At 42.7% G+C, this 19750-nt stretch overlaps 1 protein-coding gene across 11 annotated transcripts in view; it reads left to right on the top strand.

Annotated features, from left to right (window-relative positions):
• The window catches only part of LOC110489604 (protein AF-10), an 80780-nt gene that overhangs the window by 13281 nt on the left and 47749 nt on the right, over positions 1–19750 (top strand). For 6 of the 11 annotated variants that reach the window (XR_005036044.1, XR_005036045.1, XM_036943725.1 and 3 more), the window contains exons 2-3: positions 3270–3349; positions 7497–7551. Coding sequence is in view for 9 of the 11 variants with exons in the window: in XM_036943725.1 (XP_036799620.1) it covers positions 3270–3349; positions 7497–7551 (135 nt within the window). In the remaining 2 variants the exon portion in view is untranslated. Of the gene's footprint in view, positions 1–3269; positions 3350–7496; positions 7552–12707; positions 12769–19750 lie in introns of all 11 variants that reach the window. The other 5 variants (XM_036943727.1, XM_036943726.1, XM_036943729.1 and 2 more) reach the window with 3 other exon arrangements.

The raw sequence follows: 19750 nt of genomic DNA, 5'->3' as shown, positions 1-19750 counted from the left end.
TCTGGCATCATTTGCACTATTCCCTGTATTGGTCTTGAAATCATTTATCCAGATAAACCATGAAGATATGTAAAATAACGATCACCCATTGAGTTATAAAAGAGAAGTGCGAATATATATTTTTATTTGGTTGTATAAACCATGTCTTGGGCTGTGAGTTTTTGGTTTTATAACAAACTAACCTTGTTTAGTCATGTTTCCTGGCTGGCTAGCTAGCTAACAACATGGTACCTTGGCTATGCAATGGGAAAACTGAAATTGGATAGATAGCCAATTCAAAGAGATGCTCCAAAGTTTGGATGGATAGGGGAGGGTTTCGCCGGTCGGGTTGTCCTTGTCCTGTCGCACTCTAGCGACTCCTGTGGCGGGCCAGGCGCAATGCACGCTGACACGGTCGTCAAGTATACAGTGTTTCCTCCGACACATTAGTGCGGCTGGCGTCTGGGTTAAGCGAGAAGTGTAAAGAAGCAGCGTAGCCTGGCGGGGTTGTGTTTGAGGACGCATGGCTCTCGACCGTCGCCTCTCCCGTCCGTACGGGGGTTGCAGAGATGGGACAAGACTACCTACCAATTAGATATCATGAAAAAGGGGTAGCCCAGTCACTACAAAGATGAGTTAGGCATATTTCCTAACTCTGTTGCCGGAGACGAAGGAAACCGCTCATGTTTCAGCTTTCACCATAAAGCCAATGGTGACTTTAAAACAGTTGCATAGTTTAATGGCTGTAATATGAGAGAACATGAGGATGGATCAACAACATTGTAGTTACTCCACAATACTAACCTAAATGACAGATTGAGAAAAAGGAAGCCTATACAGATATTTTTTTTTATTCCAAAACATGGATCCTGTTTGCAAAAAGGCAGTAAAGTAAAACTGCAAAAAAATAGTCAAAGAAATAACTTCATATCCTGAATACAAAGCGTTATGTTTGGGGCAAATCCATCACAACACATCACTGAGTACCACTCTCCATATTTTCAAGCATGGTGGTGGCTGCATCATGTTATGGGTAAGCTTGTCATTGGCAAGGACTGGGGAGTTTTTTTAGGATTAAAAAAAAAAGAATCTAGAGCTAAGCACAGGCAAAATCCTAGAGGAAATCCTGGTTTAGTCTGCTTTCCAACAGACACTGAGAGAGACATTTACCTTTCAGCAGGACAATAACCTAAAACATAAGGCCAGATAATATACTCTGGAGTTGCTTACCAAGACGACGTTGAATGTTCAGAGTGGCCTAGTTACAGTTTTGACTTAAATTGGCTTGAATATCTATGGCAAGACTTGAAAATGGCTGTCTAGCAATGATCAACAATCAACTTGACAGAGCTTAAGGACATTTCGGGAAGAATAATGTACGAATAGTATACAATCCAGGTTGGCCAGATGTTCAAAGTTAATTGCTGCCAAAGGTGATTCAAACATGTATTGACTCAGCGGTGTGAATACTTACGTAAATGAGATATTTATGTATTTAATTTTCAAAAAATTAGCAAAATGTTCTAATGTTTTAACTTTTTAATTATGGGGTATTGTGTGGAGATGGGTGAGAAATAACATAAATTGAATCCATTTTTAATTCAGGCCGTAACACAGCAAGGTGGAATAATTCAAGGGGTATGAATACTTTCTGAGGGCACTGTATAGAAAATTAGACTAAACCCAGTGGTATCGTGGTGTTACTCGGTATCGTGGTGATACTCTGCGGTGATACTCTGTATCGCGGTGATACTCTGTATCGCGGTGTTACTCTGTATCGCGGTGTTACTCTGTATCGCGGTGTTACTCTGTATCGCGGTGATACCGCTCGGTCTGGTGATACTTGGCCTGGTTTCATGCCATTAGCAGAATGTTGGTTATGCAGAGTGCTGCTATGGCATCGTGGTGTGTGGTATTAACCCAGTGTTGTCCTCTCTGCAGCGTGCTGCTATGACATTGTGGTATTAACCCAGTGTTGTCCTCTGCAGAGTGCTGCTATGGCATCGTGGTATTAACCCAGTGTTGTCCTCTCTGCAGCGTGCTGCTATGGCATCGTGGTATTAACCCAGTGTTGTCCTCTCTGCAGCGTGCTGCTATGGCATCGTGGTATTAACCCAGTGTTGTCCTCTCTGCAGCGTGCTGCTATGGCATCGTGGTATTAACCCAGTGTTGTCCTCTCTGCAGAGTGCTGCTATGGCATCGTGGTATTAACCCAGTGTTGTCCTCTCTGCAGCGTGCTGCTATGGCATCGTGGTATTAACCCAATGTTGTCCTCTCTGCAGCGTGCTGCTATGGCATCGTGGTATTAACCCAATGTTGTCCTCTCTGCAGCGTGCTGCTATGGCATCGTGGTGTGTGGTATTAACCCAGTGTTGTCCTCTCTGCAGCGTGCTGCTATGGCATCGTGGTGTGTGGTATTAACCCAGTGTTGTCCTCTCTGCAGCGTGTTGCTATGGCATCGTGGTATTAACCCAGTGTTGTCCTCTCTGTAGAGTGCTGCTATGGCATCGTGGTGTGTGGTAGTAACCCAGTGTTGTCCTCTCTGCAGCGTGCTGCTATGGCATCGTGTTATTAACCTAGTGTTGTCCTCTCTGCAGCGTGCTGCTATGGCATCGTGGTCTGTGGTATTAACCCAGTGTTGTCCTCTCTGCAGACTGCTGCTATGGCATCGTGGTATTAACCCAGTGTTATCCTCTCTGCAGCGTGCTGCTATGGCATCGTGGTGTGTGGTATTAACCCAGTGTTGTCCTCTCTGCAGACTGCTGCTATGGCATCGTGGTGTGTGGTATTAACCCAGTGTTGTCCTCTCTGCAGACTGCTGCTATGGCATCGTGGTGTGTGGTATTAACCCAGTGTTGTCCTCTCTGCAGACTGCTGCTATGGCATCGTGGTGTGTGGTATTAACCCAGTGTTGTCCTCTCTGCAGAGTGCTGCTATGGCATCGTGGTGTGTGGTATTAACCCAGTGTTGTCCTCTCTGCAGCGTGCTGCTATGGCATCGTGGTATTAACCCAGTGTTGTCCTCTCTGCAGCGTGCTGCTATGGCATCGTGGTATTAACCTAGTGTTGTCCTCTCTGCAGCGTGCTGCTATGGCATCGTGGTATTAACCCAGTGTTATCCTCTCTGCAGCGTGCTGCTATGGCATCGTGGTATTAACCCAGTGTTGTCCTCTCTGCAGCGTGCTGCTATGGCGTCGTGGTGTGTGGTATTAACCCAGTGTTGTCCTCTCTGCAGCGTGCTGCTATGGCGTCGTGGTGTGTGGTATTAACCCAGTGTTGTCCTCTCTGCAGCGTGCTATGGCATCGTGCAGGTGCCCACTGGACCCTGGTTCTGCAGGAAGTGTGAATCTCAGGAGAGAGCAGCCAGAGTGGTGAGTCTGACCAATAGAGTATCAACACCGTATTCTCAGCAATGTGTTTTATACTACAGTTTCCGCTAATATTTAGCCGGTACTTTATAGGAAATTGTGTTATTACTATCTGCTACTTACTTCAAAGAATTTAACACAATTGGCAACTTCCTGGTAACAAACAGTACCGTATAGTGCTTATATTAAAGGATCCAAAACAAGTAGTAAATTGGATATTAGTGTAAAATGTTTACATTGTGGCAAGATCTGACAGAGCCATCCAGCCATGGCAGCATCAGACATGCTTAAGAAGCCCACAGTATATTTCTCATAGGGAAAACAACAGCATCCCTGCCTGTACCTTCCTCAGCCTGGCTGTAGAAACAGTTAAACAGTGCAGTCATACTCGCTTGTGATATTGTGTGGACAAAAATTGTCGGGAAGAGGATTTTCTTTATTTTTTCTTCTGAGGGATGGTAGGTATCCTGTAGGAGTAGCTGGTGTGAAATGGGCAGGACTAGAGGGATACACACACAACACACTCGCTCTATCATACATGGGAAAGGGAAACCGTCTTGGGCATCAGATAGTGGGTTTGTGTTTTCGGAGAGGTTGGGGTGAACTAGGCTCTCCCTTCCTCATAGTAGTAACCACACAGTATGACAGAGCTGGATGTGGGAGCTATGCCATCGAAGCCCACTTACACCTATTTGATAGTGTTGGATCAGTGATTACTGAAAATACTAGGTGTGTAAGAGTGTGTATGAGAGAAAGGGAGTAGGGTACATGCGTGTGTGTGTATCTATAGTATGTAGTGCCTTCAGAAGGTATTCACGCCCCTTGACATTTTTTCAGATTTTGTTGTGTTAGTCTGAATTCAAAATATATTAAATGTATATTGTTTGTCACTGGCCTACACACACAATACTCCATAATGTCAAAGTGGAATTATATATATATATTTTTTACATTTGTACAAATTAATAAAAAGCTGAAATGTCTTGAGTCAATAAGTATTAAAAAGTCCTTAATTAACAAGTCCCATAATAAGTTGCATGGACTCACTCTGTGTGCAATAAGTGTTTAGCATGATTTTTGAATGACTGCCTCATCTCTGTACCCCACAGGGAGGCCAATGGGGACTTTAATGGCTTTAATGGCTGTGATATGAGAACTGAGGATGGATCCACAACATTGTAGTTACTCCACAGTACTAACCTAATTGGCAGAGTGAAAAGAAGGAAACCTGTACAGAATACAAATATTCCAAAACACTGTTTGCATCCATGCAGTAATTAGATTTATTAAGAACGACATTAGCCGATGCCAATGGCGACAGTTAGTCTTACTGGCGTATGACACATAACGAAAAACACATTGCAGGTTCCATACTTTACAATTTATATACTACATGTTTTTTGTTTGCGTGTGTGTGTGTGTGTGTGTGTGTGTGTGTGTGTGTTTGTGTGAGCGTGTGTGTGTGTGTGTGTGAGTGTGTGTGTGTGTGTGTGAGCGAACGCATATCTGCATCGATCAGTTACACATACCTGACGATACATACTCACAACGAAGTAGGTCACATGGGGGAGAGGCGTTGTGCCGTAAGGTGTTGGGGCTCCCGAGTGGCACAGCAGTCAAAGGCACTGCATCTCAGTGCTAGAGGCGTCACTACAGACCCTGGTTCGATTCCAGTCTGTATCACAACCGGCCATGATTGGGAGTCCCAAAGGGCGACACATAATTGACTTGGCGTCATTAGGGTTTGGTCGGGGTAGGCCGTCATTGTCAATAAGAATTTGTTCTTAACTGACTTGCCTAGTTAAATAAAGGTTTAATAAAAAATAACATGTTTGAAACCATGTTTACTTGACCTATATAAGATGGAAGGGAGTTCCATGCACTCATGTCTCTGTATAATGATGTATGTTTACTTGAATTTGTTCTGGACCTGTGCACTGTGAAAACACCCCTGGTGGCATATCTGGTGGGGTGTGTGTCTGTGTGTCTTTACAACCATTGAATATATCTTTTGACCCTGACAGTTTACAGTCTATGGTAACATCAAGTCATTTAGTCTCCTCAACTTGTTCAACAGCCACACCATTCATTACCAGATTCAGCTGAGGTCTAGGGCTTACGGAATGATCTGTACCAAATAGAATGCTGTTAGTTTTAGAGATGTCCAGGACCAGTTTATTACTGGCCACCCATTCCAAAACAGACTGCAACTCTTTGTTAAGGGTTTCAGTGACTTCCTTAGCTGTGGTTTCTGATGTGTAAATGTTTGAATCCTCACCATACATGGACACACATGCTTTGTTTGATGCTAGTGGCAGGTCATTGGTATAAAAAAATCAAAAAATTCCTTAAGTGGCCGAGTTACAGTTTTGACTGAACAAAAATATAAACGCAACAATTTAAAAGATTTAACTGAGTTACAGTTCATATGAGGAAATCAGTCAACTGAAATACATTCATTAGGCCCTAATCTATGGATTTCACATGACTGGGAATACAGATATGCATCTGTTGGTCACAGATACTGACCAGCATTTGCCTCATGCAGCGCGACACATCTCCTTGACATAGAGTGGATCAGGCTGTTGATTGTGGCCTGTGGAATGTCCCACTCCTCATCAATGTCTGTGCAAAGTTGCTGGATATTGGCAGAAACCGGAACACACTGTTTTACGCGTCGATCCAGAGCATCCCAAACAGGCTCAATAGGGGACATGTCTGGTGAGTAGGCAGGTCATGGACATTTTCAGTTTACAGGAATTTTGTACAGATTCTTGCGTCATGGGGCTGTGCATTATCATGCTGAAATACGAGGCCCTCAGGATCACAATGGCCCTCAGGATCATGTCACGGTTTGTCTCTGCATTCAAATTGACATCAATGAAATGCAGTTGTGTTCGTTATCCGTAGCTTATGCCTGCCCGTACCATAACCCCACAGCCACCATGGGACACTCATCAGCAAATCGCTCTCCCACACAACACCATACACGCTGTCTGCCATCTGCCCAGTACAGTTGAAACCGGGATTCATCTGTGAAGTGCACACTTCTCCAGCATGCCAGTGGCCATCGAAGGTGAGCATTTGCCCACTGAAGTCAGTTAAGACTACGAACTGCAGTCCAGTCAAGACCCCGGCGAGGACAGCACGCACCCAGATGAGATTCCCTGAGACGGTTTCTGACAGGTTGTACAGGAATTATTTGGTTGTGCAAACCCACAGTTTTGTCAGCTGTCTGGGTAGCTGGTCTCACGATACCGCAGGTGAAGAAGCTGGATGTGGAGGTCCTGGGCTGACGTGATTACACATGGTCTGCAGTTGTGAGGCCGGTTGGACGTACTGCAAAATTCTGTAAAACGACGTTGGAGGCTGCTTATGGTAGAGAAATTAACATTTAAATTCTCTGGCAACAGCTCTGGTGGACATTCCTGCAGTCAGCATGTCAATTGCACTCTTCCTCAAAACTTTAAACATCTGTGGCATTGGGTTGTGTGACAAAACTGCACATTATAGAGTGGCCTTTTATTGTCCCTAGCGCAAGGTGCACCTATGTAATGATCATGCCGTTTAATCAGCTTGTTGGTATGCCACACCTGTTAGGTGGATGGATTATGTTGGTAAAGGATAAATCCTCACTAACATGGATGTAAACAAAATTTGAGAAGCTTTTTGTGCATATGGTAAAATTCTGCAATCTTTTATTTTAGCTCATGAAACGTGTACTTGAAAATCTATGGCAAGACCTGAAAATAGTTGTCTAGCAATGATCAACAACCAATTTGACAGAGCTTGAAGAATTTTGAAAATAATAATGGGCAAATGTTGTACCATCCAGTTGTGGAAAGGTCTTCGAGACTTACCCAGAAAGACTCACAGCTATAGTTGCTGGTGGTGATAACATGTACTGACTTCAATTTTTTTTCTAAAAACATGTTTTCGCTTTGTGGGGTATTGTGTGTAGATGGGTGAGAATTTGTTTTATTTATTCCAATTAGAATTCAGCCTATAACACAACCAACACAACCAAATGTGGTATTTGTCAAGGGGTATGAATACTTTCTGAAGGCACTGTATATCTTTTTGTGTGTAATTGTATGGTAAAGAGTTTTGCTAAAGGACCATGTCTCCCTCCGGTCTCCTTTCTCTGCAGAGGTGTGAGCTGTGCCCCCACAAAGATGGTGCCCTCAAGAGGACAGATAACGGAGGTAAGAGTCATCTATCTAGGATAGGTGTGTTGTGTGTAACTGATTTTGGCTGGAGCAAAAACCTGTCCTTGTCATTCACGAGAGTACTACCATCGAGTATTGGCACACACACACAGGGCTGTTGGCATCCCACAAGGTTCTGTGGTTAGCCCATGTTGATGTTTTTCTCATTAATGGGATGTGTTTGGCCTGCTTAATTAAGGTGCTGATTTATATGTTTTGCGATTCTATATGTGTTGTGATTTGATACTGTGATTTTGTGATTCGATGTTCCAAACATATTGCTCGCCATATGTCTGCTGCAGAGAGGCGAGAGAGCCATGAGAAAATTAGTTTTGATCAGTCATGGAAAACAAATTGGCTCCTTATTTAAAAAGAAAATGGACAACAACCTATAAAGAATACATACTGGAGTTTTGGTGTAGGTACAGCCAAATAGCATTATATTAGTTTATATTTTGTGATCTGTTAGAATCATAACAATGGAATGAGTAGGCTATTATAATTCTATTGTTGGTGTTTGGCATGACAATGAAATGAAAAAGCCAGTATTGTTGTGACAGGGTAGAAGCCAATGTGTTCGTCAGTGTTTCCCAGGGGAACCTAATTACCCATGTGGTGAGAGTAGGCAACAACACCTCCACCACTCTCACCCTCAACACGGGAGAACCTCAAGGGTGAGTGCTTAGTCTCCTCCTGTACTCACTGTTCATCCACAACTGCGTGGCCAAGCACGACTCCGACACCACCATCAAGTTTGCTGACGACACGATGGTGGTAGGCCTAATCACAGACGGCGATGAGACTGACCACCTCCGTGGAGGCTGAGACATGGCAGTATAGTGCCATGACGACATCCTTCAACGTCAGTAAGACCACGGAGCTGATAGTGGACTACAGCAGAAAGAGGGGAGAGCACGCCCCCATCCACATCTATGGGGCAGTAGTGGAGTGGGTGCAGAGCTTCAAGTTCCTTGGTGTCCACATCACTAAGGACTTAACATGGTCCACACGCACCCGCATAGTCGTTAAGAGGACACGACAGTGCCTCTTCCCCCTCAGGAAGCTGAAAAGATTTGGCATGGGCTCTTCAATCCTCCAGAAGTTCTACAGCTGCACCATTGAGGGCATCTTGACTGGATGTACCACCGCTTGATATGGCAAATGTACCACCCTGGACCGCAAAGCGCAACAGAGGGTGGTGCGGACAGCCCAGTACATCACTAGGGCTGAGCTCCCTGCCATCCAGGACCTCTATATAAGGCGTGTCAGAGGAAGGACAGAAGAATTGGCAAAGACTTCAGCCACCCAGACCATAGTCTGTTCACTGCTACCGTCCGGCAAATGGTACCGGAGCATTGGCTCTCTCCGAGATCACGTCTAGCCCCAAGCCATAAGACTGCTAAATAAGGAATTTAATGGTTACACTGACTATCTGCACTGACCCTATCTTGCACTGACTCAATGCACACTCACAAGACTAGATAAACACACTACACTGACACCCACACACATTCACATACACCACACTACATACGCACACACACGTACGCCTACCAACAACAAGCATACGACACAAGACACACACCTACCCTTCTACTCTCTTCTTTGTTTCTCTAATCTATCCTGATGCTTAGCTACTTTACCCTGCCTTCTTGTACATATCTACCTAAAATACTTTATATAGCCACAGTTGAAGTCGGAAGTTTACATACTCCTTAGCCAAATACATTTAAACTCAGTTTTTCACAATTCCTGACATTTAATCCTAGTAAAAATTCCCTGTCTTAGGTCAGTTAGGATCACCACTTTATTTTAAGAATGTGAAATAGTAGAGAGAATTGTTTCAGCTTTTATTTCTTTAATCACATTCCTAGTGGGTCAGAAGTTTACATACACTCAATTAGTATTTGGTAGCTTCCTTTAAATGGTTTAACTTGGGTCAAACGTTTAGGGTAGCCTTCCACAAACTTCCCACAATAAGTTGGGTGAGTTTTGGCCCATTCCTCCTGACAGAGCAAGTGTAACTGATTCAGGTTTGTAGGCCTCCTTGCTTGCACACGCCTTTTCAGTTCTGCCCACACATTTTCTATAGGATTGAGGTCAGGGCTTTGTGATGGCCACTTCAATACCTTGACTTTATTGTCCTTAAGCCATTTTGCCACAACTTTGGAAGTATGCTTGGGGTCATTGGAAGACCCATTTGCGATCAAGCTTTAACTTCCTGACTGATGTCATGAGATGTTGCTTCAATATATCCACATAATTTTCTACCTCATGATGCCTTCTATTTTGTGAAGCGCACCAGTCCCTCCTGCAGCAAAGCACCCCCACGACATGATGCTGCCACCCCCGTGCTTCACGATTGAGATGGCGTTCTTCGCCTTGCAAGCCTCCCCTTTTTCCTCCAAACATAACGATGGTCATTATGGCCAAACAGTTCTATTTTTGTTTCATCAGCCCAGAGGACATTTCTCCAAAAAGTACGGTCTTTGTCCCCATGTGCAGTTGCAAACCATAGTCTGGCTTTTTTTATGGTCGTTTTGGAGCAGTGGCTTCTTCCTTGCCGAGTGGCCTTTCAGGTTATTTCGATTTAGGACTTGTTTTACTGTGGATATAGATACTTTTGTACCTGTTTCCTCCAGCATCTTCACAAGGTCCTTTGCTGTTGTTTTGGGACTGATTTGCACTTTGTACCAAAGTACGTTCATCTCTAGGAGACAGAATGCGTCTCCTTCCTGAGCGGTATGTCGGCTGCGTGGTCCCATGGTGTTTATACTTGGATACTATTGTTTGTACAGATGAAAGTGGTACCTTCAGGCGTTTGGAAATTGCTCACAAGGATGAAACAGACTTGTGGAGGTCTACAATTTTTTTCTGAGGTCTTGGCTGATTTCTTTTGATTTTCCCATGATGTCAAGCAAAGAGGCACTGAGTTTGAAGGTAGACCTTGAAATACATCCACAGGTCACCTAGAATTGACACAAATGATGTCAATTAGCCTATCAGAAGCTTCTAAAGCCATGACATTTTCTGGAATTTTCCAAGCTGTTTAAAGGCACAGTCAACTTATGACCGAATGGAATTGTGATACAGTGAATTATAAGTGAAATAATCTGTTGGTAAACAATGTTGGAAAAATGACTTGTGTCATGCACAAAGTAGATGTCCTAACCGACTTGCCAAAACTATAGTTTGTTAACAAGAAATTTGTGAAGTGGTTGAAAAACTAGTTTTAATGACTCCAACCTAAGTGTATGTAAACTTCTGACTTCAACTGTATATACAGCTCCTTTCTTGTTCATTTTATTCCTTTTGTGTTACTATTTTTCTTTTTATCGTTTTTTAACTCTATTGTTGGGAAGGGCTCGTAAGCAAGCATTTCACGGTTAAATCTACACCCGTTGTATCCTGCGCATGTGACGAATAACATTTTATTCTTTTTGAAAAGAGATGTTATATTCAGATAAAGATTTTAGAATATTCTTCACCTATTTCTCTCTGATTCAGGACATGTCTTGGCACAAGTAACATATTGGCACCACCACTGGCAGCAGGATAGCCCTAGCTCCATAGTCTTTGCTATCTCAATGTACTTAGCTAGCTGGTTAGCAATTATCATTAGCTGCTAATGCTTATTTTAGGCACATGTGAAGCTTGATAACTAACTAACGGTTTGTGTAGATAAAGATACACTAACTAATAGTATAATACAGAACACAGGTGCATTGATGTGAAGAAGCAAAGTTGGAATAAGCAACATCCTTGTTTCTTGACTGCATGGGCTAGAGCTAACAGAAGCATGCATTGCAGACTCAGGTTGAGTGAGTGAATCTAACAGCCAGCTGTGCCTGATTGAGTGACGGGGCGGGGCATGGTGTGTGTCGAAAGCAAGTAACCGCATTCGAAAGGGAGGGAGACTGGAGAGAGATGACAGAGTAAACTATAGGGCTTCAAAAAATTGCAGCCTTTTGCGACATGGATATTGCACATGCCAACCTCGCAATTTCGATTAAATTTAGATTAATTGTGCAGCCCTACGTGTGTGTGTGTGTTTATGAGGGGGGCGGTCCAGGCTGGAGTTAACAGGGCTCTGAGGAGGTTCCTCTCTGGGTTCACCAGGAGTTCAGAGCGAATACTGTAAACATGGTGTGTGTGTGTGTGTGTGTGAGAGAGAGAGAGGCACAGCTGTAGGATTGTGACCTGGCCTGTGGGGAGACATCAAAACATCACACACCGTTTTACTGCTAACTCTTTTGTAGCGCTCTCTCGTGCAGTAGTAGTCCCAGGTGTTTTTTAGGTGAGGCTGCTGCCTGCAGTGCCAGAAGGTAAACAGGGATTCATCTGTTAGGTAAACGTCTGGCTTGGTTTCAAGTGGTAAACTTCACATGAGGTACAGCGCAGGGAGACAGAGAGCAATCTGTAACTGTGTTTTTGTGTGTCAGGGTTTCCGTTAACTGGTAATATCTGTTTTTTTAAATGTTTGTTTTGTTGAGCCAATAAATAAAATTGGCACCGACCAATTGTCCGGGGAAAAAAATCCCATTGCCACATAATGCTTTTTAGCCTATTCATCGTTGGGAATACCAGTTGATGTAAATACATTTGACCAGTCCTGCTTAACGGTCTATGGGTTAATTTACTTAATTTTGGGGAATTAAATTGCCGCTTGTGCATATTCGTTTTGTACAGTGCCTTCAGAAAGTATTCATACCTCTTGACTTATTCCACATTTTGTTAAAGCCTGAATTCAAAATGGATTAAATCGTTTTTTCTCTCACCCATTTACACACAATACCCCATAATTACAACGTGGAAACAAGTTTTTAGAAATGTTTTTAAGTTTATTGAAAATTAAATGATATATAAATATTCACAATATTCAATACTTTGTACAATCACCTTTGGCAGCTGCAAGTCTTTCTGGGTAAATCTCTGAGAGCTTTCCAGAACTGGATTGTGTAACATTTGCCCATTTATTATTTTCAAAATTATTCGAGCTCTGTGAAATTGGTTCTTGATCATTGCTAGGCAACCATTTTCAGGTCTTACCATAGATTTTGAAGTAGATTTAAGTCAAAACTAACTCAGCCTCTCAGGAACATTCACGTCTTCTTGGTAAGCAACTCCAGTGTAGATTTGACCTTGTGTTTTAGGTTATTGTCCTGCTGGAAGGTGAATTCATCTCGATGTCTGGTGGAAAGCCGACTGAACCAGGTATTCCTCTAGGATTTTGCCTATGCTTATCTCCATTCTGTAATTTTAAAATTTTATATTCTGTATTTTTCCCCCTTTCTCTCCCCAATTTTGATCTTATCTCATCGCTGCAACTCCCCGACAGGCTCAGGAGAGGCAAAGGTCGAGTCATACGTCCTCCGAAACATGACCCGCCAAACCGCGTTTCTTCAGTAGCCAGCTGCACCAATAGGTCGGAGGAAACACCGTTCAACTGACGACCAAAGTCAGCCTGCAGGCGCCCGGCCCGCCACAAGGAGTCACTAGAGTGCGATGAGCCAAGTAATGCCCCCCCCCCCGGCCTAACCCTCCCCTAACCCGGACGACGCTGGGCCAATTGTGTGCCACCCTATGGGACTCCCGGTCACGTCCGGTTGTGACACAGCCTGGAATCACACCCGGGTCTGTAATGACTCCTCAAGCATCGCAATGCAGTGTCTTCGACCGCTGCGCCACTTGGGATGCCCCTGTTTCTTATTTTATCTGAAAAACTTCCCAGTTCTTAACTATTACAAGCATACCCATAACAAGATGCAGCCAACACTATGCTTGAAAATATGGAGAGTGGTACTCAGTAATGTGTTCTATTGGATTTGACCCAAACTTTGTGTTCAGGGCCGAAAGTGAATTGCTTTGCCACATTTTTTGCAGCATTACTTAAGTGTGTGGTTGCAAACAGGATGCATGTTTTGGAATATTTTTATTCTGTATAGGCTTCCTTTTGTCTCTCTCAATTAGGTTAGTATTCTGGAGTGATTACAGTGTTGTTGTTCCATCTTCATTTTTTCCCCCCTACTACAGCCATTAAACTCAAACTGTTTTAAAGTCACCATTGGCCTCATGGTGAAATCCCTGAGGGGTTTCCTTCCTCTCCGGCAACTGAGTTATGAAGGACGTCTGTATCTTTGTAGTGACTGGGTGTATTGATACACCATCCAAAGTGTAATTAATAACTTCACCATGCTCAAAGGGATATTCAATGTCTGCTTCTTTTTTCCCCCACCAATCTACCAATAGGAGCCCTTCTTTTGGTCTTTGTGGTTGAATCTGTGTTTGAAATTCACTGCTCGACCGAGGGACCTTACAGGTATTTCTTATCTGTAAGGTCCCTTTTTTTGCACACAGTGAGTCCATGCAATTTATTATGTGACTTGTTAAGCAAATGTTTACTCCTGAACTTATGTAGGCTTTCCATAATAAATGCGTTGAATACTCAAGACATTTCAGCTTTTCATTTTTAATTCCTTTCACAGCATGGCCTATTGAATGTAGGCCAGTTACAAACACATCTCAATTTAATCACACGCTCACAGCATACAGATACAGAGCCCTTATCAGACAGAGCTTTTATAAGTCCAATCATTACGCAACATTTCTAAATGCAATCGTGTGTAAAAAAATAAAATAAAAACTATGCTTGGGCCACGATTTAAAAAGAGCTACTGTTCATATTTCTCAACTGGTAATTGAAACGCACTTCCAATTCGCCATTCAAATGCATTGGCAACGGAAGGCAGGCTTCATCAGCGCGTCACACACCACTTTGCAATGAGCTGGAGGCCGTATGCCTTTTGAAAACATAAAGCTACTTTGTTTGAAACCTGAATGTTTTACTACATATATTGAAGCATGTTTTACCTTGCTTCAAAGTAGCCTGGGCAACATCCATGGAGGCAATATGTTTTACCTTGCTTCAAAGTAGCCTGGGCAAAGTAGCCTGGGCAACATCCGTGGAGGCAATTTTTTTTTTAAATAAAGACTTCCATATGCCATTGAAACCAGTAGCCTGTTTCTCTCATTTTCTATTGGTTGTCAACTTTCTTTCTTTTTCCAGTTGCCAAATACACATTCGCGCATAACCGACAGCCTTTTGTGCAATGCTGCTCTAATAATGTTGAGGAATAATATTTTATAAACATTTTAAGCTAAATGTTCTCGTGTTTAAATGTTTTTTTTAATGTAGCTTAGTCCTGAACTGGTTGTATACATTTGATTTGAATTTAGGATCTATCACCCCAGGTAAAATGTAAAATGTTATAGGTAAATAGGTAAAATGTAAAATGTTATAGGTAAATAGGTAAAATGTTCTACCTTGTGGGATAGTAGATTGACATAGGCTCATAGGTGGCGTGTCCATAAGGCTAGGGGAAGCTAAGCTTTCCCTAAGTCAATTGAATTAAATTGGCCAAAATATTTAGCCTAATTAGCCTACACGCCCAATTTTTCAGTTTTTGATTTGTTAAAAAAGTTTGAAATATCCAATAAATGTCGTTCCACTTCATGATTGTGTCCCACTTGTTGTTGATTCTTCACAAAAAATACAGTTTTATATCTTTATGTTTGAAGCCTGAAATGTGGCAAAAGGTCGCAAAGTTCAAGGGGGCCGAATAATTTCGCAAGGCACTGTATATCGTTCATCCCTAAAATAGATGATTGTTGAGTTGCAGCTGTCAGTGAGAAGTCAAAATGCAACCGGTGCGCCTCTCGGGAGGCCTCCTCCAGTTTAGATGGACATCATATTCTGTTTGTGTCTCCCCTTCTCATAGGCCTATTACATGGACAACGTTGTTTTTATTGATTTTTTGTCCGTGTCAGCAGAGTAGGCTACCCTGCCATTTGTTGTTAAAAAAGATTCTGCTCATGTCTTCGGTCATATACAGTGCATTCGGGAAGTACTCAGACCCCTTGACTTTTTCTACATTTTGTTACGTTACAGCCTTATTCTAAAATAGATTATTTAATTTTTTCCTTTCTCATCAATCTACACCAGGTATTACCCCCAATGGTACGAGCAATGCCGTCGGGGGTACGCCAAATAAAAATGTGATTCATATATATATATATATATATATATATATATATATATATATATATATATATATATATATTTATTATTTGTAACATTTTTTTTTCCTTCACAGTTTCAAACAGTCCATTTATATTTACCAACGGGGGCTATACATTTGGGTGAGTTTGTTTTCTCGCCTGAGTAGCCTCGTTTCGATGCCAAAAATAAAATGAAACCATCTAGTGTTCAGCGAAATAACAACACATTGTCAAATACAGGTAGGCTAGTCAAATAATTAACATCCAATCACATTAACCGTTACTCTCTCGTGTAAATTCCACTATGTAGCCAAACGCAGCTGCTGCTCAACGCTGCTCACGTTGGTATCTGTATTGATGGTACAAAAGCCATAATAGGGAGACATAGAGGAGTGGAAACAGTTGCTGTCGACGCCACTTGGGTACACTGCAGCATCCACCAAGAGGCTCTTGCTGCCAAGGGAATGCCTGACAGCTTGAAAGACGTTTTGGACACTACAGTGAAAAGGGTTCACATTGTTAAGCAAGTTCCCTGTGTATTTTCTGTACTATGCAATGATATGGGCAGCGACCATGTAACATTTTTACAACATACAGAACGAAGTGTGAAGTGTGCTGGTTATCAAGAGGAAAAGTATTGACATGTTTTTTTGAGTTGAGAGACGAGCTTAAGGTTTTCTTTACTGACCAAAATTTTCACTTGTCTGACCACTTGTATGATGATGAGTTTCTCACACGACTGGCCTATCTGGGTGATGTTTTTTCTCGCCTGAATAATCTGAATCTAGGATTACAGGAACTCTCTGCAACTATATTCAATGTGCGGGACGCAATTGAGGCTGTGATTTAAGAAGTTGGAGCTCTTTTCTGTCTGCATTAACAAGGACAACACACTGGTCTTTCCATCATTGTATGATTTTTTTGTGTGCAAATGACCTCAAGCTTACGGACGATGTCAAATGTGATATAGCGAAGCACCTGAGTGAGTTGGGTGTGCAATTACGCAGGTACTTTCTGAAATGGATGACACGAACAGCTGGATTCATTATCCCGATATCTGAACAAGAGAGCCTCGAAATTGGAATTGAATCAGAAGCCACTGTCAGATTTCTGGATTGGGCTGCGCTCAGAGTATCATGCCTTGGCAAATCACGCTCTTAAAACACTGATGCTCTTTGCAACCACATACCTATGTGAGATTGGGTCCTCGGGCACAGACTGTGTGTGGAAAATGATTTAAGACTGAGACTCTCTCCCAATACAACCCAACATTGCAGAGTTATGTGCATTCTTTCAAGCACACCCTTCTCATTAACCTGTGGTGAGTTATTCACAATTTTCGATTAATAAATAAGGTTTTATATGTAAGATGGCTAAATAAACAGCAAGATTATTGATTATTATTATTTGTGCCCTGGAGCTCTTTGTCACTTCCCACGCACGAACTGGGTTGTGACAAAAACGCTCACACTCATTCTTATGTTTAATAAATGTATCGTATAGTGTGTGTGGGGCAGGCTTACAATGATGGCAAAAAAACAACATTTGAGAGTGGGCTGACTCTGGTGCTAGAGGGGTACGCAGCTGGAGGTTGAATGTTTGAAGGGGTATGGGATTATAAAAAGTTTGGGAACCACTGATCTACACAGAATAGTCCATAGTAACAGAGCAAAAACAGGTTTGTAGAAATGTTTACATATTTATTAACATTTTGAAAACATACTTATTTACATAAGTATCCAGACCTTTTGCTATGAGACTCGAACTTTGAGCTCAGGTGCATCCTGTTTCCAGTGATCATCCTTGATATGTTTCTACAACTTGATTGGAGTACGCCTGTGGTATAATCAATTGATTGATTGATTTGGAAAGGCACACAACACTCTATTTAAGGTCCCACAGTTGACTGCATGCAGGGCAAAAACTAAGACATGAGGTCGAAGGAATTGTCCGTAGAGCTTCGAGGCAGGATTGTGTCAAGGCACAGATCTAGGGAAGGGTACCAAAAAATGTCTGCAGCATTGAAGGTCCCTAAGAACACAGTGGCCTCCATCATTCTTAAATGGAAGAAGTTTTGAACCTAGAGCTGGCCACCCAGCAAACTGAGCAAATAGGGAGAAGGACAGAGCTCCAGAGTTCCTCTGTGGAGATGGGAGAACCATCTCTGCAGCACTCCACCAATCAGGCCTTTATGGTAGAGTGACCAGACGGAAGCCATTCCTCAGTAAAAGGCATATGACGGCCTGCTTGGAGTTTGCCAAAAGGCGCCTAAAGACTCAGACCATGAGAAACAAGATTATCTTGTCTGATGAAACCAAGATTGTACTCTTTGCCCTGAATGCCAAGTGTCATGTTTGGAAGAAACCTGGCAACATCCCTATGGTGAAGCATGGTGGTGGCAGCCTCATGCTTTGGGGATGTTTTTCAGTGGTAGGGACTGGGAGACTAGTCAGGATCCAGGAAAAGATGAACGCAGCAAAGTACAGAGAGATCCTTGATGGAAACCTTCAGAGAGATCAGGATTTCAGACTGGGGGCGAAGGTTCACCTTCCAACAGGACAACGACCCTAAGCACACAGCCAAGACAACTCAGGAGTGTTTTCTTGACAAAGTCTCTGAATGTCCTTGAGTGGCCCAGCCAGAGCCCGGACTTGAACCCGATTGAACATCTCTGGAGAGACCTGAAAATAGCTGTGCAGCAACGCTCCTCATCCAACCTGACAGAGCTTGAGAGGATCTGCAGAGAAGAATGGGAGAAACTCCCCAAATACAGATGTCAAGCTTGTAGCGTCATACCCAATAAGACTCGAGGCTCTAATCACTACCAAAGGTGCTTCAACAAAGTACTGAATAATTATGTAAATGTGATATTTACGGTTTTATTTTTAATACATTTGCAAAAATCTATAGAAACCCATTTTTGCTTTGTCATTAAGGGGTATTGTGTGAAGATTGATGAGAGAAAAAAAACGATTTAATCCATTTTAGAAAAAGACTCTAAAGTAACAAAATGTGGAAATATTGAAGGGATCTGAATTCTTTCCAAAAGGCACTGTAAAGTGTAGTAGAATGAAATGGGTTTTTCATTATTTTCAAAGAAATAAGAAACATATCTCATAAAAATACTAATTTTTATTGTCACATACACTGGATAGGTGCAGTGAGATGTGTTGTTTTACATGGTCGGCCATAGTAGTACGGCACCTCTGGAACAAATTAGTGGTAAGTGCCTTGCTCCAGGGCAGGCACATTGACTGATTTTTCACCTTGTCGGCTTGGGTATTCAAACCAGCGACCTTTCGGTTACTGGCCCACCGCTAGGCTACCTGCCGTGTCCTCTACACTTCATGCGCTCAGCCATTCATTGAATTGTCTTTTTTGCAATCAGTGATTGAGTTATATTATTAGCCTAAATTATAACTATCCAATCTACTCATCACATTACGAATAGTAGGCTGTCTTGCGTAAGTCTACAAATGCGATGCGATGATGTATGGAGTGCTTTTTTTGGGGAGGGGGGGTGCTTCCCCAAATTTAAAACTCACACGCCGTTTATGCAGAGGCTAGTGATTCTACTGTTCCTTACTGGTCTTGTTGAGGAAAAGTGAATGTGAACTGTTATTCTAACAGACACACCTCATTGAATCCTCCACTTCTATGTTCTGTTAATATGAATTGCCATAATCAGAATGTTATTTATGTTATTCTGAGCACCGTGGGTGGACGCTCTAATCAGGTTACGCACTCAATGCATGTGGGTCTGGTTTATTTCTCAAATGACCGGTAAATTAAAATTCTGCCGGTCAAATGTCCAGCGCCACATTTTCATAACGGAAACCCCGGTGTGTCTGTGTGCACGCATGTGTCTATGGGGGGGCTCTGGGGTGTTTTATGGCCCTGTTTTATTGTGCTCTGCCAAATTCTTGGAAGGACTTCAAAACAACAACATCACCCTGACACCCCCCCCTATCCTCCTCCCCCTTGTCCCCTGGGGAGGTCAAAGGCAGGTCAGGGGTTCAACTGTAAGTTGAAGCATGTTGTTGTTCCTGGAATAGAGGGAACAGAGGGAGGAAGGATTCACCACTATCTGACCTCTCATTCAACTGGCTCTTTCCTGCTCTAGTTACACCGCTCCACA

The sequence above is a fragment of the Oncorhynchus mykiss genome, chromosome 15, assembly GCF_013265735.2.
Source record: "Oncorhynchus mykiss isolate Arlee chromosome 15, USDA_OmykA_1.1, whole genome shotgun sequence".
NCBI lineage: Eukaryota > Metazoa > Chordata > Actinopteri > Salmoniformes > Salmonidae > Oncorhynchus > Oncorhynchus mykiss.
Note: the sequence above shows the minus strand (reverse complement) of the source record. Positions and strands in the feature narration are given on the sequence as shown.